Source organism: Saccostrea cucullata, unplaced genomic scaffold (assembly GCF_032062105.1).
Source record: "Saccostrea cucullata isolate Sc308-1 unplaced genomic scaffold, CSIRO_AGI_Scuc_v1 ctg1813, whole genome shotgun sequence".
Taxonomy (NCBI): domain Eukaryota; kingdom Metazoa; phylum Mollusca; class Bivalvia; order Ostreida; family Ostreidae; genus Saccostrea; species Saccostrea cuccullata.
Window position 1 is genome coordinate 78 of NW_026923580.1, and position 17,278 is coordinate 17,355.

A 17,278-nucleotide genomic window follows, 5' to 3' on the forward strand; every position below is an offset into this window, starting at 1 on the left:
ATGGATGATAAATGACTTCTATATTTTTGTTATCCATATCTTTTTTGATACTGTGGTTTACCATGCTTCGCTACGCTTACAATATATATCGTTATATGCTACGTTACGTGATGCTTTTGTTCAATTCGATAGTTTACTTTGGGTTTTTTTCTCTCTCTCTTCGTCCTATCATGAAATTAACAATAGACTTTTTAAAAATATCTGTTTTATTTCATATATCATTATATATACATTCTACTATTTTATCATGAAAAAAAAAGATTCCTTCATGTTTTTGTAATCAAAAGATGAAAGTAAACTGAGGTATTGAATACTTACAATAGTCCTTGACTTGAGGACGAGAGCCACATGAGACCTTGGTGAAGTTTTCACATTTATGAGTGACGTCAGAAAACTGTTCTGGATAGGGACATTCAGCCAAATTATTTGGAAACCCGTTCCACATTTTAAAGGTAGGGTTACAGTATAGCTGACATCCCAGTTCTATAGATTGATTACCAGCCTTTCAACTTCTACTTTCCGATTCAAACACAGTTCCATTCGGACATTTGACAGCTGTAGCCACGCCCCCTTGGCAGCGATAGAACGCATCACATTGTCTACCAAATCCGAAGTAATCTCCTTGTCCCATGTACAAGCTGTCATGCTCAAAACGGTAGTTCCCATCCGTTTTCCCCTCACAACTAGATAGAAATCCGCCATCTTTGTGAGGAACCTCGAAAGGGTTTGTACACTTACCGTTGTAGGGGATTTTGTATATATCCCAAAGTTTGTCATCCTTACAAGTCCCCTTGTTAATCAAACGCTCTTGGAAACAGTCAATGTATGAGTTTGGACCTTGATATCCCTGGTGTAAACCATCCTGTTTTCTCTTACAACTTGGATATGTCCTATGACACGTCCTTTTACTTCCAACATATGATCTATAATCACCTATTCGGTGAAAAAATCGTGAATTTATTAATATTGAATTCCAGTTATAAGTTTAAAAATGAATACTAGGATTCAAATACTGGCTTAATATCTTTTCTATAATAAAAATATGATTTAATATATGTACCCCAGTAATTTGTCTTTTCAAATACAAGATACAAATTTCCTAATAAAATACAAAAGACGTACATTTATCCTTAATGACCTGTCTTGTGTCACAGCATACTCTTGTAAAATTTTCACATTTGAGAGAACGTGTGGAGAAAACTTCTGGGTACGGACACTCCATCAAGTGTTGTTCTAGGTTAGCTGGGACCTTATTGTACGTCATGGAACAGTTGTAGTACAGTTGACACTCATTGGGGTGTGGAAATATTAAAGAAGGATCCTGTTGACATACTTTAGGCACCTCTGAAGCTGAAAAAGAATGACTTAATTATGATCATTTTTTTTTAGATTATTCAGATATACCGTCTTAATTTTAAACACTTGTCGTTACATTTAAATGGTATTCTGCAATTTTTTTTTACAAGAAACGCATTTACGCAATATATTTATTTAATATGCAGATTTTATTTTCATCTGATTGATTTTTTAAATCACATGCACAACAAACATGTTTGTGAATGTTTGCTTCTCATTTTTACCTCAATGTTACTAAAACTTTGAATTACATTCGTAAGGATCAATTTTAGTTGGTTTTTGACAATACAAATCAAACTTAAAGATATTTGTGGAAGACAGATGTCTAATTTTGGCAGCTCGTGGCAAAGGTTAGCCAAGGTCTTGTTACGAAGACAATAGCTGAAAAATATAAAAGCACCAAACATTCAATACCTAAGGCCAAAGTTAAAGAGTCATACATACAAAGTCAAACTGTACCCATGAAATTGTATTGTTACAATACAGATGTGAACTTTGAAAAAAGAACTAGCAAAAACTTTCAAAATTTACGATGGAATATAATTTTTTTCAAGAAAATGTCAAACTAAAAACATGAGGAACAAAGAAGTCAAAATTTCAAGACAAAGAGAGAATCTAGTGTAAAGGAATATATTTGTGAATCCTGAAAGTCCCACAAGCAAATTGTTTAAATTGTTTTACACTTCAAGGTCAAAGTTTTAAAATTGTTGAAACTCGAGCTTTATAATTAAGGGTAGGCCATGCCACAAAGATACAATCTAAGAAATATGAGGTCAAATCCAATCGTCCATATATGGCGATGTTATTTTTCTAAAAGAAGATACAACTCAAAGTTCAAGGTAAAAGTGTAAATGTGAACAATACTGTCATTCAAGGGAAGATTTTGTCAGAGGAAAGGGAGTTCAGACTACAAGGTAAGATCTGAAGGTCAAGGTTTTTCGTGCTTAAGAAAAGTTCTTATCACAAGAAATGCTAACAAGAAAGCTCAAGCATCAATCGTTCAAATTTTATAAAAATTTTTAAAACTTTGGTAACTTTCGTCACAAGGTCAATACTTGCGAACTATTAAATCCAAAGCTCTAATCCATCAAAAATTCTCAGCAAAGTAAAATGTTAAGGGACAAACAGTCATATAGACAAACATACATCCAGATGATAGTAACATTAGACGCACGGACAGACAAATGGATATGCCACCGAAATAAAATAAATACATGTACGTAAAATGTTAACCACCAATACCTTGCAATAATTAAGTGACAAAAAAAACAATATAATAAATGAAGTATATTCATAAAATAAATCTCACCTGGCAGTCCAACCAATTTAATCAAAGCATCTGTCAGGTTCATGTGTTCTTTGTACAACGTGTCAGAGATTCTTCTTAATTTTGAAGAGAATTCTATTATTTTCGCCACATTGGTGTGTATATCCTTACTCAGATGGTTTTCCCTTTGACAAGGGTCGGGAATATTCACCTTTGATTGACTGCATTTTCCATCCCGAACGAGAACGAGAATAAACACAAAGAAATATATTAAAACTTGTTGTATATGCATATTAAAGTTACACATTAAGATGGCGGAATGCTCAAATAGTCCTTTCTCTTGATTACGTGATTCGAGGATGGTTCTTGTTTTTATCTTCATAAATTCCTTACCTTGCACGTGACAATTGCAAATTGCAAATTGCACTGTTGTCAACAAGGAGTTGCTGATTACTTTCATTGTAAAGTTGAATTTTTATCTCCTTAAAAGTACGCAGTACACGAAGTTAAAGAGACATGGACACAGTTTCAGCTAAAAATTATCAAATTTATTTTTCCATTTTTTTTTATGTTTACAAAAATTTAACTAAGGTATTTCTAATGGACATCAAAAATTCAAATATCAGTAGTTGAGATACAAGAAAGATTTAGAGCTCCATACCTTTGTTATGCAAACAGGTCCTGAACCATTCTTTTGTTTACTTAGTTTAAAAATACAAACATATGTTCCTTGATAGATTTTTTTTTCAGTAAAGAAGTGAATTCTAATTACGATTAGACATTTTCTAGTGATTTGCCAAATCTCGTTTTGTTATAAATATGATATTTTCTAAAAGTTAACAAAAACAATGCACGAGTCTTGTTTACACTATGAAGAATTTTAAGTTCTGTATCTCGTAAATCAACAAATGTATGCTGTTCAATTTTTTGCTGATTATTAGAATTGCCTTAGTTTGGAATTGTTTAAGGAAAGAAATCATATTGAAATCTTCATGTAGTTAATGTCATTTATTCATAATTAAACATTTAATGTAGTCATAACATGCATATGACTGATCATGATGACCAAAGAAATTAGATTTCAGATTTTATTAAAACCAAAAGACATACATCTCATAGGTATAAATACATAATACATATATTACACAGTAGAACAATTCATATGAACAGCATAAATACATAAAATATATTATAGTATTAAGTTTTGAATAAAGTATTAATTTTATGATTACAGCAATTCATTTCTTAATCTGTTTGCAAAACATATATATTTTCCATGATTACATATTTTCTTAGTATTTGAACTTGACAACAATTGAATTAATTTGAAAACACTTGGTCGAAATGCATAATAGTTTTACATACAATGTAATATATATATATATATATATATATATATATATATATATATATATATATATATATATATATATATATATATATATATATATATATATATATATATATATATATATATATATTAAAATTTAGATAATTAAATTAATGCACTTTCATATTTTTCACGAGCACTTGATTTATCTATATTCAAAATGCCAGAAATAATACCTGCAAAAATTAAAAAGATGTAGCATGCATGGCTACCTGTCTTTTCCCTTTCATCTCTTATAAACCATGACATTATGGATGAATAACCCGTTCTGGCGCAGTTTATCAGTCAATCCTATTTAAAATTCACTGACATGCTCATAAGGTAAACAGTGCTACACATTTAATCCCCCTATGGTCAGTGTCAACTCGGCGTTACCTGTCAGGTGCAAACAGATATATGGGTCAAGTATGAGTGTGTATTTCACTTACCTGTAGCTCAGTTGTAAACATACACAACTGAATCAAGATGTCGGAAGAACAGCCTCAAAAGACTAGGACAGTTTTGATAGCTATTGACGGAAGTGAATACTCCAAATATGCATTTGATTGTAAGTATTCATCCAACGAAGAATGGGAATTTAAATTTAATCGTACAAGTATTGATTTAGGTGCAAATGAATTAAAATATTTATTATGCGAGAACAGATTTTCTCTTGAAAATAATTCAGAAGGAGGACTTATCAGAAATTTTAGTAAAGGGCTGTGGGCGGATAGTTCCAATATTAATATGTGCATGTATGCAGGCAGACTCCAGTGTTTAAAAGTAAGGCTTAAAAACATTAGGTTCATTAATATTTGTTCAATTTTGCATTTTGATTTCCACAATTTTGCTCTGTTAAAAAGCCAGTCACTATAATGATGCGTAACAACCCGGATTCTTTTACAGGGATATATATATAATTTTATTTTTGAATGGCAATGTATACAAGCGCAACGAAGTGGATATAATTTTTGTGCTATTCATTACAAACGATATTCTTCATCACCGTAACCTTTCTACCACGATATTGATTCAGCAATAAGTTTGCTTCTTATGCCGCTTCATGCATGTACACAAATTGTTATGTCTGGTAAAAATATAAGGGACCTTTGTGGCATACAATAGTTCGTTATCAAACCATTATGGTTTTTTGACTGGTTTAACTTAATGGCAAGTACAGAATCAAGAAATAGTTTTACTAAAAATTTAAATGGAACAAAATATATTCTGTTTCTATGTTCATTTCAGCAACATGTACAGTTAGTCTTAAATGACAAGACTGTGGATGATGCACACGAAATCAGTATTTTTATACAACCTGAAAGAATTATTAACAAGCAGCTTTTCGTAGAAAAAAATTGTCTAGTAGGTACAGCTTTTTTAATAGATAAATTATTTCAGTTTTAACATAGAAAAAAATAAACATTTCGCGCATAGACAAAATCACAAGCTTTCTGAATATTTTCTGTAATGCGAGTTTAAATCTTTATACAGATTTACGTTTAATGCCTTGTTTATTTTCACTGACGTTTGACTGTGTAGAAGTGCTTGGGGATATACATGTAAACACGATATGACAAAAGGAATACCAACCTCTGGTCATTATTTATGGTCAAGGTGTCATTAGCTAAGCAGACACGTTTGTACTGGTACATTGTAATAAGTTTCTAATGCGTAAGAATTACACTGAAAAACTATTCAAGATATTTTATGTTAATTGTCCAAATAGTACAAAGAATTAATATAATTAAGAATTTCTATAATTATAATGTTAAAAGAAAACTCTATCGAAAATTATCATTCTATTGTTTTTGGTAATTGCTGCTAGAATCGTATGGATAACAAAAATTGATGCATTTTTTCCCGATCTTATGAACAAAATGTAAAAAATTGTGGAAAGGTTTCGTCCGAAAGTGTTGAATAATTATTTCTGTGATAGGACAGTAGGATTCTAGCAGTACTTTTCATGGTACAAATATTTTTTTTTACATAACTATTATTACAAATTGAAATTAATTATCCCCGGGGTTGTATTGAACTTTTCACTTTTTCATTAAGCCATATTTTCTAATTATAGACGTCACGTGGTGACGTCGTGGTGTTGTGCTTCCTGTAGTATAAGTCCCATTGAAGTCTATAGAATGCATAATGATAGCAAATTTAAAGTTTTATGCATGACTTTTTCCGATTTATTAATAAAAGAAGTGGTAATTCGCCGAATTAAAAAACCCGCGAACAATTTTTAAAAAAATTAAACGCTCAAAATCCAATGTAAACATGTAGTACATACAGTATATATGCATATATAGCAAACAAACTTTTTCATTAATGAAAATTTTGATTTAGAATTTTCAAACAATAAACTTATCTATTCTTTCATTCATTCATTGATTTTACTCCTTATATAACCTTTCTTCTTAACTGTTTCAGGGTACTGCAAATCCATGCACCGCCCAACAGACCACGTGATCATGATACATTCTGTAGAATTTCACCACGTGCTGCAGACAACACAGTGGTATTATAGTGAGTCATCTTTACAGTTAGTTACACCACCAACTGTTTTTTCTCTTTGATTAGTGTGTTGATTTTTTTCGTCATTTACAACACGATGTAAATTGCGCCAAGTTAAATTTTCCCGGACATTGATTCCGTCTTTTGTCGATGGGTGGAGACGATTTAAATTGTTCCGTATATTTCAATTGTATTACACAAAGACAACATACATCAATTCTTTAATTATATTTAAATTCACATAAAACAGCAGTTATGAGATAGTATACGTTAAACATATATAAACAAAAAATTATCACTCTGCCTTATTTTGCAGCTCCCTATTCATTTGACAGAGACACCGTTAATCAGTTAATGGAGACTGAGGCGGCGACAATCAAAGATAAATTAGAGCACTTCGCTGACATGATGCGACAGCACAATGTAAGTCAATTCCTACAGATAACGGAACTGTAAAACTAATGGAAAAATGCATCCTACCAACTAAAGTATCAAGCTGAATGTATTCAAATAAATAATGATCACAATAACGTCATTTAATGCCTATATTATGTCCTACTTTCATTCTCCTAACATCGTGACACTTTGTTTAATGGAGCGGGCTAAAGTTGCAGATGCTTAGTATCATCATATTTATCATCGATCCAATCTATGGAATATACTAGTATGGTGATTTTGAACATTTCAATATTTGAATCTTTAGCACGCTCAATTTAACATGATAATAACTCACTGCAGTTGGAATAATGGTAATTATGCTTAATTCTAGAACCGACAAAATTTTGTGTGTAGTAGAAATATTGATTAAAAAAACATTGCTTTAAAATTATTTCCATTTTTTATCGAACACTTCTAGATAAATGGTACTGTGAAAAGTATTCACTCTAATAAACCAGGAGAGGGTATCGTCACTGCTGCAAGAGAAAATAATGCTGATGTCATCATTACTGGGTCACGTGGTACAGGCAAACTAAGAAGGACGTTCCTGGGTAGTGTCAGTGATTATGTGTTACATCATTCGGATGTCCCCGTCATCGTATGTCGTCATCCTGATCATCACCATGGAGACCATAATCATGGTCAAAATAATGACAAATAGTAAAAGTAAAACCATTGAGATTTTTATTCATTTCCTTTGATATTGTACAAAAATAGAGTATTCAGAGAAACATGGTTGTGAACTGTCCGTGTAGTTAGATTCAGAAACGGTCATGGGGCTTATATATGAGCAATTTCTGTGTTACAGAGTTTGGCTCATGTTTCCCCGTTTCCAGTGTTTTAAGTTTTATTTTTTTTACTTTGAAGGAAATACATGTAATCGGTTGTTGATTAATCTGTAAACTCAAATGTGTCTGTACTTTTCTAAATTGAGTCCCATTACTATTTATTGAAATGAAATAAAAATTATTAGTTTCCATTTCAAACATTCATAGTTTTAAAAAAGTCAAAATAATTTGAAAATGTTTAAGTGATATATTCAATGAATTTTATTCCAATAAATTTCAACAAAAAATATGCATCTCTCTGCTTTTAAGTAGATGGGCTCTCAACCGGAAGCGGCGACATTTGCCGCCTCGTCATTTTTCTTCTTTTCTGCATCTAGCGTCTTCTTCGACTTGCAGATGTAGCGTTTTTCGGCTGTTGCCATGTCTACAATACTGTTGCCGTCTGAGATTTCGTTAATGACCTTGAGATAGCACGAATGATAGACTGGGCATCGACATTCCTGTTAAAAAATGAATATACGCATTGAAACATCAACTTCAATGTTTAAACTAAAAATACATCTGAATTGTTTGACTAAATTTAAATTATTGGTATCGTTAACAAAGTATGATACTTTTTCTTGATGCCTTCAAAGTACCATGTATCAATCCCCTCTATGTATAAATAGGGGATAAAATATATCTTAATTATATCTCATGTGATAATCTTATGACTTACAAGACAAGATATTCACTAAAATAGTCAATGTTTACATACCGGGGGTATAAAGTTTATGCTCTAACCTGATTCCTTTTAGTTTTACCCTTATTTAACCTTATTAAGAGAAATTTACTTCTTGTTTAATAAATAAATGTTTGATTTGAGATATGGAACATCTTCTACGAAACATATTAGTGTTAATTATGAAATAATAATATGATCACAGTATCAAAAGTACTTCAACATCATAAATCTGTATAGATCATCTTTATTTGAAAATTTATACGCATATGGTTAATAACACAGAGGGAATACTTTTGCCTAAACAGATAGCCAGACGTAAAATTAATATTTTTAAGGGAAAACTTCCACTATAAATAATGTTCCATTCCTACAACTTCTTTTTATCTTAAAGGACTGTTCATTCATGGAATAAATAGAAAACAATGACGGTTAAGTATCCGCTTTGTAAATCAAACTAGTTTTTTCTATTAATTAATTCTTTTATTTCATTGGATAACGTTAACACTTAGTGTAAACTTCCTTTAGTTGTATCTTGATATTCATGCAAACTACCTTCATAACAGTTTGTACTGTTAAAAGTTAATTCTTTAAAGTTACATTTAGATTTTTATCAAACAAAACATAAATATTTTTAGTAGCTTACCGCCTCAAATATTATTCTGTCTTCATTTGCCTCCATGTTCTGTGGATCAACACACCTCATATCCTCCATGTATCTGTCAATGATGGTGCACTGAAAAAATCAGAAATTTTATAATGTGTTAAACATAAATGATGAAATAATTTTTTGTACTTAGATATGTTCTTTAGGTATATGCTATAAAAAATTATTGCGGAATATTGCTTACATTTATGTAATTAAGGAACAATGACGATGAAAAAGTTGAAGTCGTCTCGTCAATCATACAAAAAAAGTTGTTATACGGTCTTTATCGCATTCAGTTAGTAAAACATCCAAATATAAAACAGATTGAAATAGAAAACTATGTGCTTTCTTTTATTTCAAGTTCATTGAGATATATCTAGTCTACTTTGAACAAAAATAGTGATTGTTGATTGACAACACGTTCTCGATTTCTCTGTATAATTTACACAAGAGTTTTCTTTTTCCTATCTAGGAAATTTGGCATCATTTGAGTACATAAACAACTATAGGAGAACAATCAGTATGCACCGTGATTCCGTAAGTTTGTTGGAAAACCTCGTATCCAAAGAACAATGTTGAAAATTTCATACATTTCTTTACTGTCAATTTCGGAATACTCGTTTGTGAAACCATATTGTTTTACCTTTACAAATCTATACGAAAAAAAGTCAAACAATTGTAATGTTTTCGTGAGCGGGCATACAAAAATCGATGTTGGACCGCTGAGCGAGATGTTGGACCGGTCGATGAGATGTTGGACCGCTTACGTCACAGAATGGGTGGAGAATAATCCCATTTTCATTCGTTGGTGTTCTTGATGTTACATCACGGAAGACCGTACAAAATACATGAATGGCAAAAATTAAAATGAAATGAAAGTTATAACAAAACATTTAATGACTGAGTTCGAGGGCAACATGCGTTTTGTCGACCCTCGAACCAAACTGTCTGCCTTCGGCCTAACGGCCTCCGGCAGAGAGTTTGGTTCCTGAGTCCTACAAAACGCATGTTGCCCTCAAACTCGGTCAATAAAAGTATTGTGATTGACAAAGTTATTTTAATGAAGAATAAAGACAAAAATTGACAATTTCCGAGTTCTTTTAAGTTTCGTTTTCAAGAAACAGTTACTATTATACCACATTTGATTTTTTTTTTTATTTTGATTTTTGAAAAGTTCAAACTGTGGAGTTTTTAAGAATACACATCTTATATACACCTTCCAGAATATCAGTTAACATATATGTCCAAAATTATGCTGTACAGCAGAGGAAAGAACACACAAATTAATATTAGATTTCATTCAGAACTCGACAAAAAACCCAAGTTCTATCAGCACCGTATGCCAAGGGATTATGAGGAGAGTAGCGTATAAGAAACCCTTGCCTTCACCTGTTTATTTGGACGTTTCTATTTGATCAGTGAAAAGTTCTCGAATGGGACATAAAACAATATACAACCAATCAACCAAAAGATAATTCCAAGGTTGATTTTTTTTAAAAAATGAAGTTCAAGAATCTTTTCCTTAAAAAATGACGTGATGGATTTAATAATCTGTCTGGACGTATGTCTGGTTGGAATCTATTGCTTGATGACTCCTTTACCAAAAAATATTGTAACTAAGCAATGGACTAAATTAATAAACATTCAATCAAAGGCAACAGATGTATAAATACAGGATTCGTACATGAATGATCACATCTAATATCCTACTACAGTACAGCATGTTCTTTACTACTTCGGTATATCGACAAACACTGCTGAATGTTTTCCTCTCTGTTGACACAGGTATTACAAGATTTGTTTTTCTTTCTACATTTCAAATACATAACACAGCTGTCTTATATTTCTATGTAGACGTATTGACAGAAGATGATTAATCTTTAACAAAATTTAATAATGTGGATGTTTGCAATGTCCTTAGTTTTACCTTTCTTCGATATTTTCTGTGCTGTTTTATACCACATTGAACATGTAAAAGTGCTTTAAGATTTTATTCTGTAATTATTAAATCTTGATTATAGTTAATTTTATAAACTGTTATTTTCAAGATACACTAATTTTTAGTTAGATGCATTATAATAAAACGAAGTCGCGTATAATTGCTAATTAATTATTAAATAAATTATGGCACATTAGCATCGACTTTAGTCTATTATATAACTTCACCATATTTGTAATAAATTTACTGTACAGGGAAATTTCGCTCCCGTTTTAATTTTGCCCCTTTAGCCCTACCCTCATTTGGGCGAATTTAAAACGGGGCGAATTCAAAGAATACAGTATAATTTCTTAAATAAAATGATAACAGGGCAAATTTAAAATGGGGCAAAATTGTCTGCAAGTGTCAAAGGGCGAAAATAACACGGAGTGGAAATATCCCCGTATACAGTATTTAGCAATAATTCAAATTATTTATCCGTATCATTTATATTATATATGAGCATTATAATGAGGCATTACAAAAACGATTCTTCTAATGTGTACCTTGTGGAAAATATTTGAATTGTATCCCATTAGTAGGACAATATCGGTATTGAAGGTCGTAATGTTTCAAAAGATTGTGTAAATTTTTGAATGTCTTTTTATTTTTGTGACATCGTTTAAAACAGAAGTTAAAAATAATGCATTTCATATGGAGCATTTTAATACAATAGAAAGAATTATGCATTTCAAAGCTTTAGAATAGAAGGATTTTTTTAGTGAGTATCAATAAAAAAAAGTTTGATATAAAAGGAAAACTCTTTGAGTATATACTATTTCTTTTTTAATTAATGCAACATCTTTTTGCAAGATCGGTAATTTTATTTTTACTGAAATAAGAAGATAAAGAATAGATTAAACCTCAGAAATTGGGTAAGTAGCAAACACCTACCTCTAAAACATCTAAAGTTAATTAGGTGTCATGGGCTGAACAAAAAAAAAATTGTAAATAATTTGTGTGCAAAATCATTGGTCTTATAATTTAAATTGAAAATACTGATCAATATTTTACATAACGAAAGATTGCATTGTTTACAAAAATCCTTACAAACAAAGATACATTGCGGGTTCCAGTAAATGTTCAACCAAGCCTCTTTCTTTCCTCTTCACTAAGATATTGATCGTGGTGAAGGAAAAACTTCAAGAGTACTTTGCAACAATATATTCAAGAAGTGGTGTGAATCCGATGTGGATACTCAAAAATTCCAACGAACTTTTGGACAATTTGAAATCACAAGATTTTACCAAAATCAACAGTTTAAAAACTTACGACTTTTTCTACTTTACAACAACCATTCCCGAGATAAATTAAAGTCCAGGCTTTCTGATATCATTGTCAGCTTCTTTTTCAATACAAAATAGAACTCGTAAATTTACTTACCTGGTCATTGCTCATTTGCAAAATTATTTTGTTAAAACACATTCTGATTGCACACACAAGTACTCTGACGTTAACATCAAAAAGATGCTCGAGTTTTTGATTGACAATATCCATGTGGAGTTTGGAGACCAGGTTTTCCAAAAATCTATTGGTATCCCATGGGAACCAATTTCACCGCGTTATTAGCAGACATATTTTTGTATTCGTGTGAAGCAGAATTTGTGCAAAATCTTATGCGTGTAAAAAAAAAACACTTGCTGTGGCCTTCAACTCAATTAACAAGTAAAACAAAACAATATAATTGCTGTGGCCTTCAATCTATGATAAACGTGATGACTTTAACTCTTTTTTTTATCATAAACTCCCCTTACTTAAGCAGCAATATACCTTCATCACTTGGACATGGAGATTATATACTCGTATATATCAGTTGATTCAATACGGAAGTGCATGGTCTATGTATGAACAATTTCTAAAACGAGGTAAATTTTTCATATCAATTGTTAGTCCATTATTTATACACTGAATTGACGACGGATATTTCCGTTATGACAATGAGCACACGACGGGTGTGACCGGTCAGCAGGGGATGTATGGCACCACATCTGTTTTCATACAGTACTTGCTCTGCTCCTTTTTTGATTGTTTTTACTTTGTAAAAAGACGTTAATGGTAAATGCAAATTTAAACAACCATTGATTAAGCTCTATGCATATGATAAACTTGATGACTTTAACTTTTCTGATACACGAACGATCCTTCACGTTCCCTACACGTTAAGCACGCAATATACCTTCATCACCAAAATTGTTCAAATTATACGGAAAAACGGCTTTATATTGATTTTAGATTCAAAGAATTATCAATAAATATATTATATCATCGACTTCGATAAAAAAGATGGATATGGATATTTCTGGTAATAAGTACATGTAAGATTTTTTTTTAAATATTTTAGAATATGAATAATTATTTAGATAATTCTCCGACATAAGAAAACGGATTTTTTTGTTTTTATCAGAAGATAATAGTAGGTGGACCGTAAAATTTGATTGAATTGGATTTCTATGGTCGATGGGAAAAAAATGACCTTGCCAGCAAATACTTCAATTTATCACTTCAAAATGTTTAAATGCTAAAACATGAAAAAAGACATTGTTTTTTTCTTTAACAATTAATTGTTAGTCAGAGATTATTTATACACTGAATTGACGTGCATGTACACGGACTAAACATTTTTCTTTGAAAATTATTTATTTATTTGTAAAAATATTTCTTTTTTATTATTTGACACGGAGCAAACAGAATGAACTTCAGAAAGTGTAAAACATCTTAGTACGGTTTATTACAATAAGTCACGCTATTTGGCACATTGATACGACCTCTGAAATTTTGTTTACAAGTGATAGTTTGCTATGCATTCAATTATTTGTATTGTTTTATTTGAATTAAAGATAAAATATGAATACATGTTTCACAGTTAACTGCATAAAAATCCGAAATTTACATTACAAGATCACGGATTAAAACCGCAAAGATTCAAAGTTAATACGGTAACCATTGATTAAGCAATATGTTTAACACTAACGTGATATCATTGTATTATCAACCTAATTGTCAATAGTTTGTCTCGTGTAAGACAATGATTGTTCATAGAATATGCACTTTTGTATCGAATCATTTGGGAAAAATAACTCCATACATACGACATATTGGTAAAACGCATCAATTTATGATAATTGTTAAGAGGTATGAATGCCCCGAAAAACTCGGATACTTTATATTAAAACAAAATTTAATTTGGTTTTTTATCAATTGATAAAAAATTAAAATTAGCTTGAGTTAATGGGAGCAGTGAGCTCACTAAATGATACCCCTGACTCCGATATGATTATACTGGAGAAGTCCATGTTTCGCCCTGGGAGACCACAAATAAGTGTCAAATCAAAAAGTGAAATAAGAGGATAAAAACAATCGGTGAAATATCATTAAATTTTATTCAGTGGTATAGGAGAAGACGTGGATAAGAGATGGGAACCCTTCAAAATTATGAAATAATGGCAGTGTCCATGTTTTGCTATGGAACCCAAAATATGGGTCTTGTCCAAAGGTGAAATTAAAGGAGATTCACAATGGCACTATTTTAAAGAGATTCTGGAAAAGACTTCTTTAAATTTCACTGAGTGGTACATGTAAGAAAGGAGTTTTGGCTAAGAAATTGGTACCCAAAGCGAAACAGACGGATGGACGGAAGGACCCAAACGGCCTACCTCGTTTTCTTAACGACATCATTGTTTATGGACAGCGTTACGTGATGGATTTATTTAAAAGAGGCATTACTTTCCTTGCAGGAAAATAAATAATTATAATTTGTCAATTTGACATCTTTATAAAGCATTCATTTTCAATTGTGTAAATTACAATATTTTCGTTACTTTTATTGGTTAAAAAATATATAAAAAATTCCAACAGTATTTTAACTAACGTTATTTACAGCAGGTATAACTTCAAGGTACCGCTTTATTAAAGAAGTGGTTATCTATAATATCTAATAGCATTTTAGTTTTTTTTAAAATAACAATTTATGAATAAAATATTAATAAGTCTTACAATACATGTATGTACATTTAACTGGTTTTGAAAGTCTTTTTTACAAATTTCAGTTTCCTTAAATTGCTTAGAAGTACATAACTTGGTGCTTTTCAATTAATTCTATAATAAAAGATTTTCTAAAGATTTTGGAATATTTGTACAATTCAAAATATATCTTAGTTACTGATAAGAAAATTGTTCTTATTGATATTAAATATTATTGTATAACGCTTATTTAATGCTCATTGAATGTTAGATATACAAATTTATAATGTAATTTAACACTTACAAAGAACTATATGCGGTATTAACCAACATTTGCCCCCCAAAATCAAACTTTGATGGAGTAATATTTAATTAAGTCCTTAAACAGGGGAGTATATGCTGACTTCAAAGCACTGAATAATTTCATAAGTAATGACGTCATATGTACGTAATGACGTCACAAATATGACGTAATTTCAGTTTTTTATGAATTTTGCAGAAAAATGTGATATTTTAAATAAAATCACCGAGCGCATGTGTGTTCAGGATAAATATTTTGATATAATGTGTAGAAATAATATCAATGAAATATGTCAATATGAACACACGCTTAAAGCTTAAATTGTTGAAATTTTGTCCATTCTGAAAAAGGATATAAAATCAGACTAGTTTGTGACGTCATAAAAACAGAAATTGTGAATACACTGCTCTGGAACTATAATATTTTCTGTTAACTTATATTTCTCGTAATTTATTTTCAGCAACAGGAAGTTTTCAAAATTTGACTTTTGTGGGGGCAAACATACGCAATATACCGCATATAGTTCTTTTATTCAAATAAAGAACAAATCATCGCTATTTTAATTTTTAAACACCTTTCAAAATAAATTTTGAAAATATATTTTTAATGCTTTATGTAAAATCGACATGAATTGACAAGAGTTAGTTATCTAATTAGGAAATTTGAAGTGAGATCAATGTATAGGCATGGGAGTATATACTATTACTGATGAGAATAGAAATATATATTGATAATTTCTAGCTTGAAGGCGACAGGTGTGCAGAGCACGTGTAAATACCTTTTTTTCTACAGTAAAGTGCAAATGTATAGCTTGCGTATTAATTTCATTTTCCCTATAAGTAATAAACAACGTATATGTGTAGACATTTTCTTCTGGTTTTGAAAACTTTTGATTTCAGAATCATATCACTTTGTTTTTGAAAACTGAATATGGTCTTCCACATTCAGCGACACCTTTATGTTGGTTATGAAGTACGAGTACAAGCTAGCAACATGTGAAATCAAAAATCCAACTTTCTGTGTATGAGTAGAGACTTGTAATAAAAGAAGACAATTAAAATTCAAAGGTCTTTTAGACAACTATTCATCACATTTTTCAGTCTTTTAACAATAACATAACAATGATTTGTCTTGGCAGGTAACGAACAGTTATCAAACTCAATAGGCAGTTAAAATCATGCAAATAGTGAGTAGGCAGAGAAAAGACGACCTCTAAAAACACAAGAAGTGGGATCACTTGCCATGTAATAAAAAGCAGGAAATTTGATATACATTAATAACAAATGTAACAGGAATTTCAAGTAATTTATTTACGAGAGGAAAAGTAATTAGGATTAAAGATATAGAGAAATTCATGTTCAAACTATGAATTTATGTCGTAGATTTGGTTCACACAGGGTTATTTGTGTTACATTGTTTTGTAGTTAATTATGTAACATGTATGTCAATATACAGTTTTATGTATGTTCATATAATTGTGTGTGTTTGAATGCTCAAAATAATAATTATACCTTCCTATTTTTAACTTAAAAGTACAAAATTCACTTACTGTTGGTAAAATTTTTTCCATGTCCGAGTCGAAAGACGAATGCACAATAGGACAAAATATTACCAGCATCAAAAACCATGTTGAAATCTCCATGACCAAGTTCTTTATTTACGGTTTAAGTTGAATGTGAACGTGAAAACTTCAGTCCCTGGTCATTGATAATTGAATCCCCTTATATTATGTGTAGTAGGAGGGGCGATATTCTGTGAGAGCTCCACCCCCTTTTCTGATCTCTTTCTCAGGCATATGTTTGTGCAATAACCATACAATGAATAAATCAATGTTAACAGTATCATTTCTTACCACATTATGAGTGAAATTACTTCAATTTTTTTTTTCAATAAGTTAATATAGCCAAATGCATGTTAAACGTGTAACCAAAAATGTC

The 17,278-nt window shown here is 30.9% G+C and overlaps 3 protein-coding genes across 3 annotated transcripts; 1 reads left to right on the plus strand and 2 right to left on the minus strand.

Moving 5' to 3' along the window:
• Positions 1–302: 302 nt before the first annotated feature.
• Positions 303–2,982, minus strand: LOC134264400 (chitin-binding domain protein cbd-1-like). Its single transcript, XM_062746692.1, has 3 exons — positions 2,666–2,982; positions 1,123–1,350; positions 303–933 (listed from the first exon to the last, which is right to left on the minus strand). The coding sequence occupies exons 1-3, from the start codon at positions 2,928–2,930 to the stop codon at positions 506–508; spliced, it is 921 nt and encodes a 306-aa protein (XP_062602676.1). The 5' UTR covers positions 2,931–2,982; the 3' UTR covers positions 303–505.
• A 1,302-nt stretch (positions 2,983–4,284) lies between these two features.
• LOC134264401 (uncharacterized) lies at positions 4,285–7,923 on the plus strand. The gene is made up of 4 exons (XM_062746693.1): positions 4,285–4,560; positions 6,423–6,518; positions 6,823–6,929; positions 7,363–7,923. Exons 1-4 carry the CDS (start codon positions 4,479–4,481, stop codon positions 7,603–7,605), a joined length of 528 nt encoding a protein of 175 aa, XP_062602677.1. The 5' UTR covers positions 4,285–4,478; the 3' UTR covers positions 7,606–7,923.
• A 56-nt stretch (positions 7,924–7,979) lies between these two features.
• LOC134264403 (uncharacterized) lies at positions 7,980–17,055 on the minus strand. Its single transcript, XM_062746694.1, has 3 exons — positions 16,891–17,055; positions 9,100–9,189; positions 7,980–8,232 (listed from the first exon to the last, which is right to left on the minus strand). The coding sequence occupies exons 1-3, from the start codon at positions 16,981–16,983 to the stop codon at positions 8,053–8,055; spliced, it is 363 nt and encodes a 120-aa protein (XP_062602678.1). The 5' UTR covers positions 16,984–17,055; the 3' UTR covers positions 7,980–8,052.
• Positions 17,056–17,278: the final 223 nt, after the last annotated feature.

What these genes read in the sequence shown, in the direction of transcription:
- LOC134264403 (XM_062746694.1), bottom strand. Translation starts at nt 16,983, where the DNA reads ATGGAGATTTCAACATGGTTTTTGATGCTGGTAATATTTTGTCCTATT. An exon ending in TGGAAAAAATTTTACCAACA is followed by an intron (nt 9,190 to 16,890) that starts GTAAGTGAATTT and finishes TGATTTTTTCAG; the next exon opens with TGCACCATCATTGACAGATA. An exon ending in ACAGAATAATATTTGAGGCG is followed by an intron (nt 8,233 to 9,099) that starts GTAAGCTACTAA and finishes ATTTTTTAACAG; the next exon opens with GAATGTCGATGCCCAGTCTA.
- LOC134264400 (XM_062746692.1), bottom strand. Translation starts at nt 2,930, where the DNA reads ATGTGTAACTTTAATATGCATATACAACAAGTTTTAATATATTTCTTT. An exon ending in TAAATTGGTTGGACTGCCAG is followed by an intron (nt 1,351 to 2,665) that starts GTGAGATTTATT and finishes ATTCTTTTTCAG; the next exon opens with CTTCAGAGGTGCCTAAAGTA. An exon ending in ACAGGTCATTAAGGATAAAT is followed by an intron (nt 934 to 1,122) that starts GTACGTCTTTTG and finishes TTCACCGAATAG; the next exon opens with GTGATTATAGATCATATGTT.
- LOC134264401 (XM_062746693.1), top strand. Translation starts at nt 4,479, where the DNA reads ATGTCGGAAGAACAGCCTCAAAAGACTAGGACAGTTTTGATAGCTATT. An exon ending in CTCCAAATATGCATTTGATT is followed by an intron (nt 4,561 to 6,422) that starts GTAAGTATTCAT and finishes TAACTGTTTCAG; the next exon opens with GGTACTGCAAATCCATGCAC. An exon ending in ACATGATGCGACAGCACAAT is followed by an intron (nt 6,930 to 7,362) that starts GTAAGTCAATTC and finishes GAACACTTCTAG; the next exon opens with ATAAATGGTACTGTGAAAAG.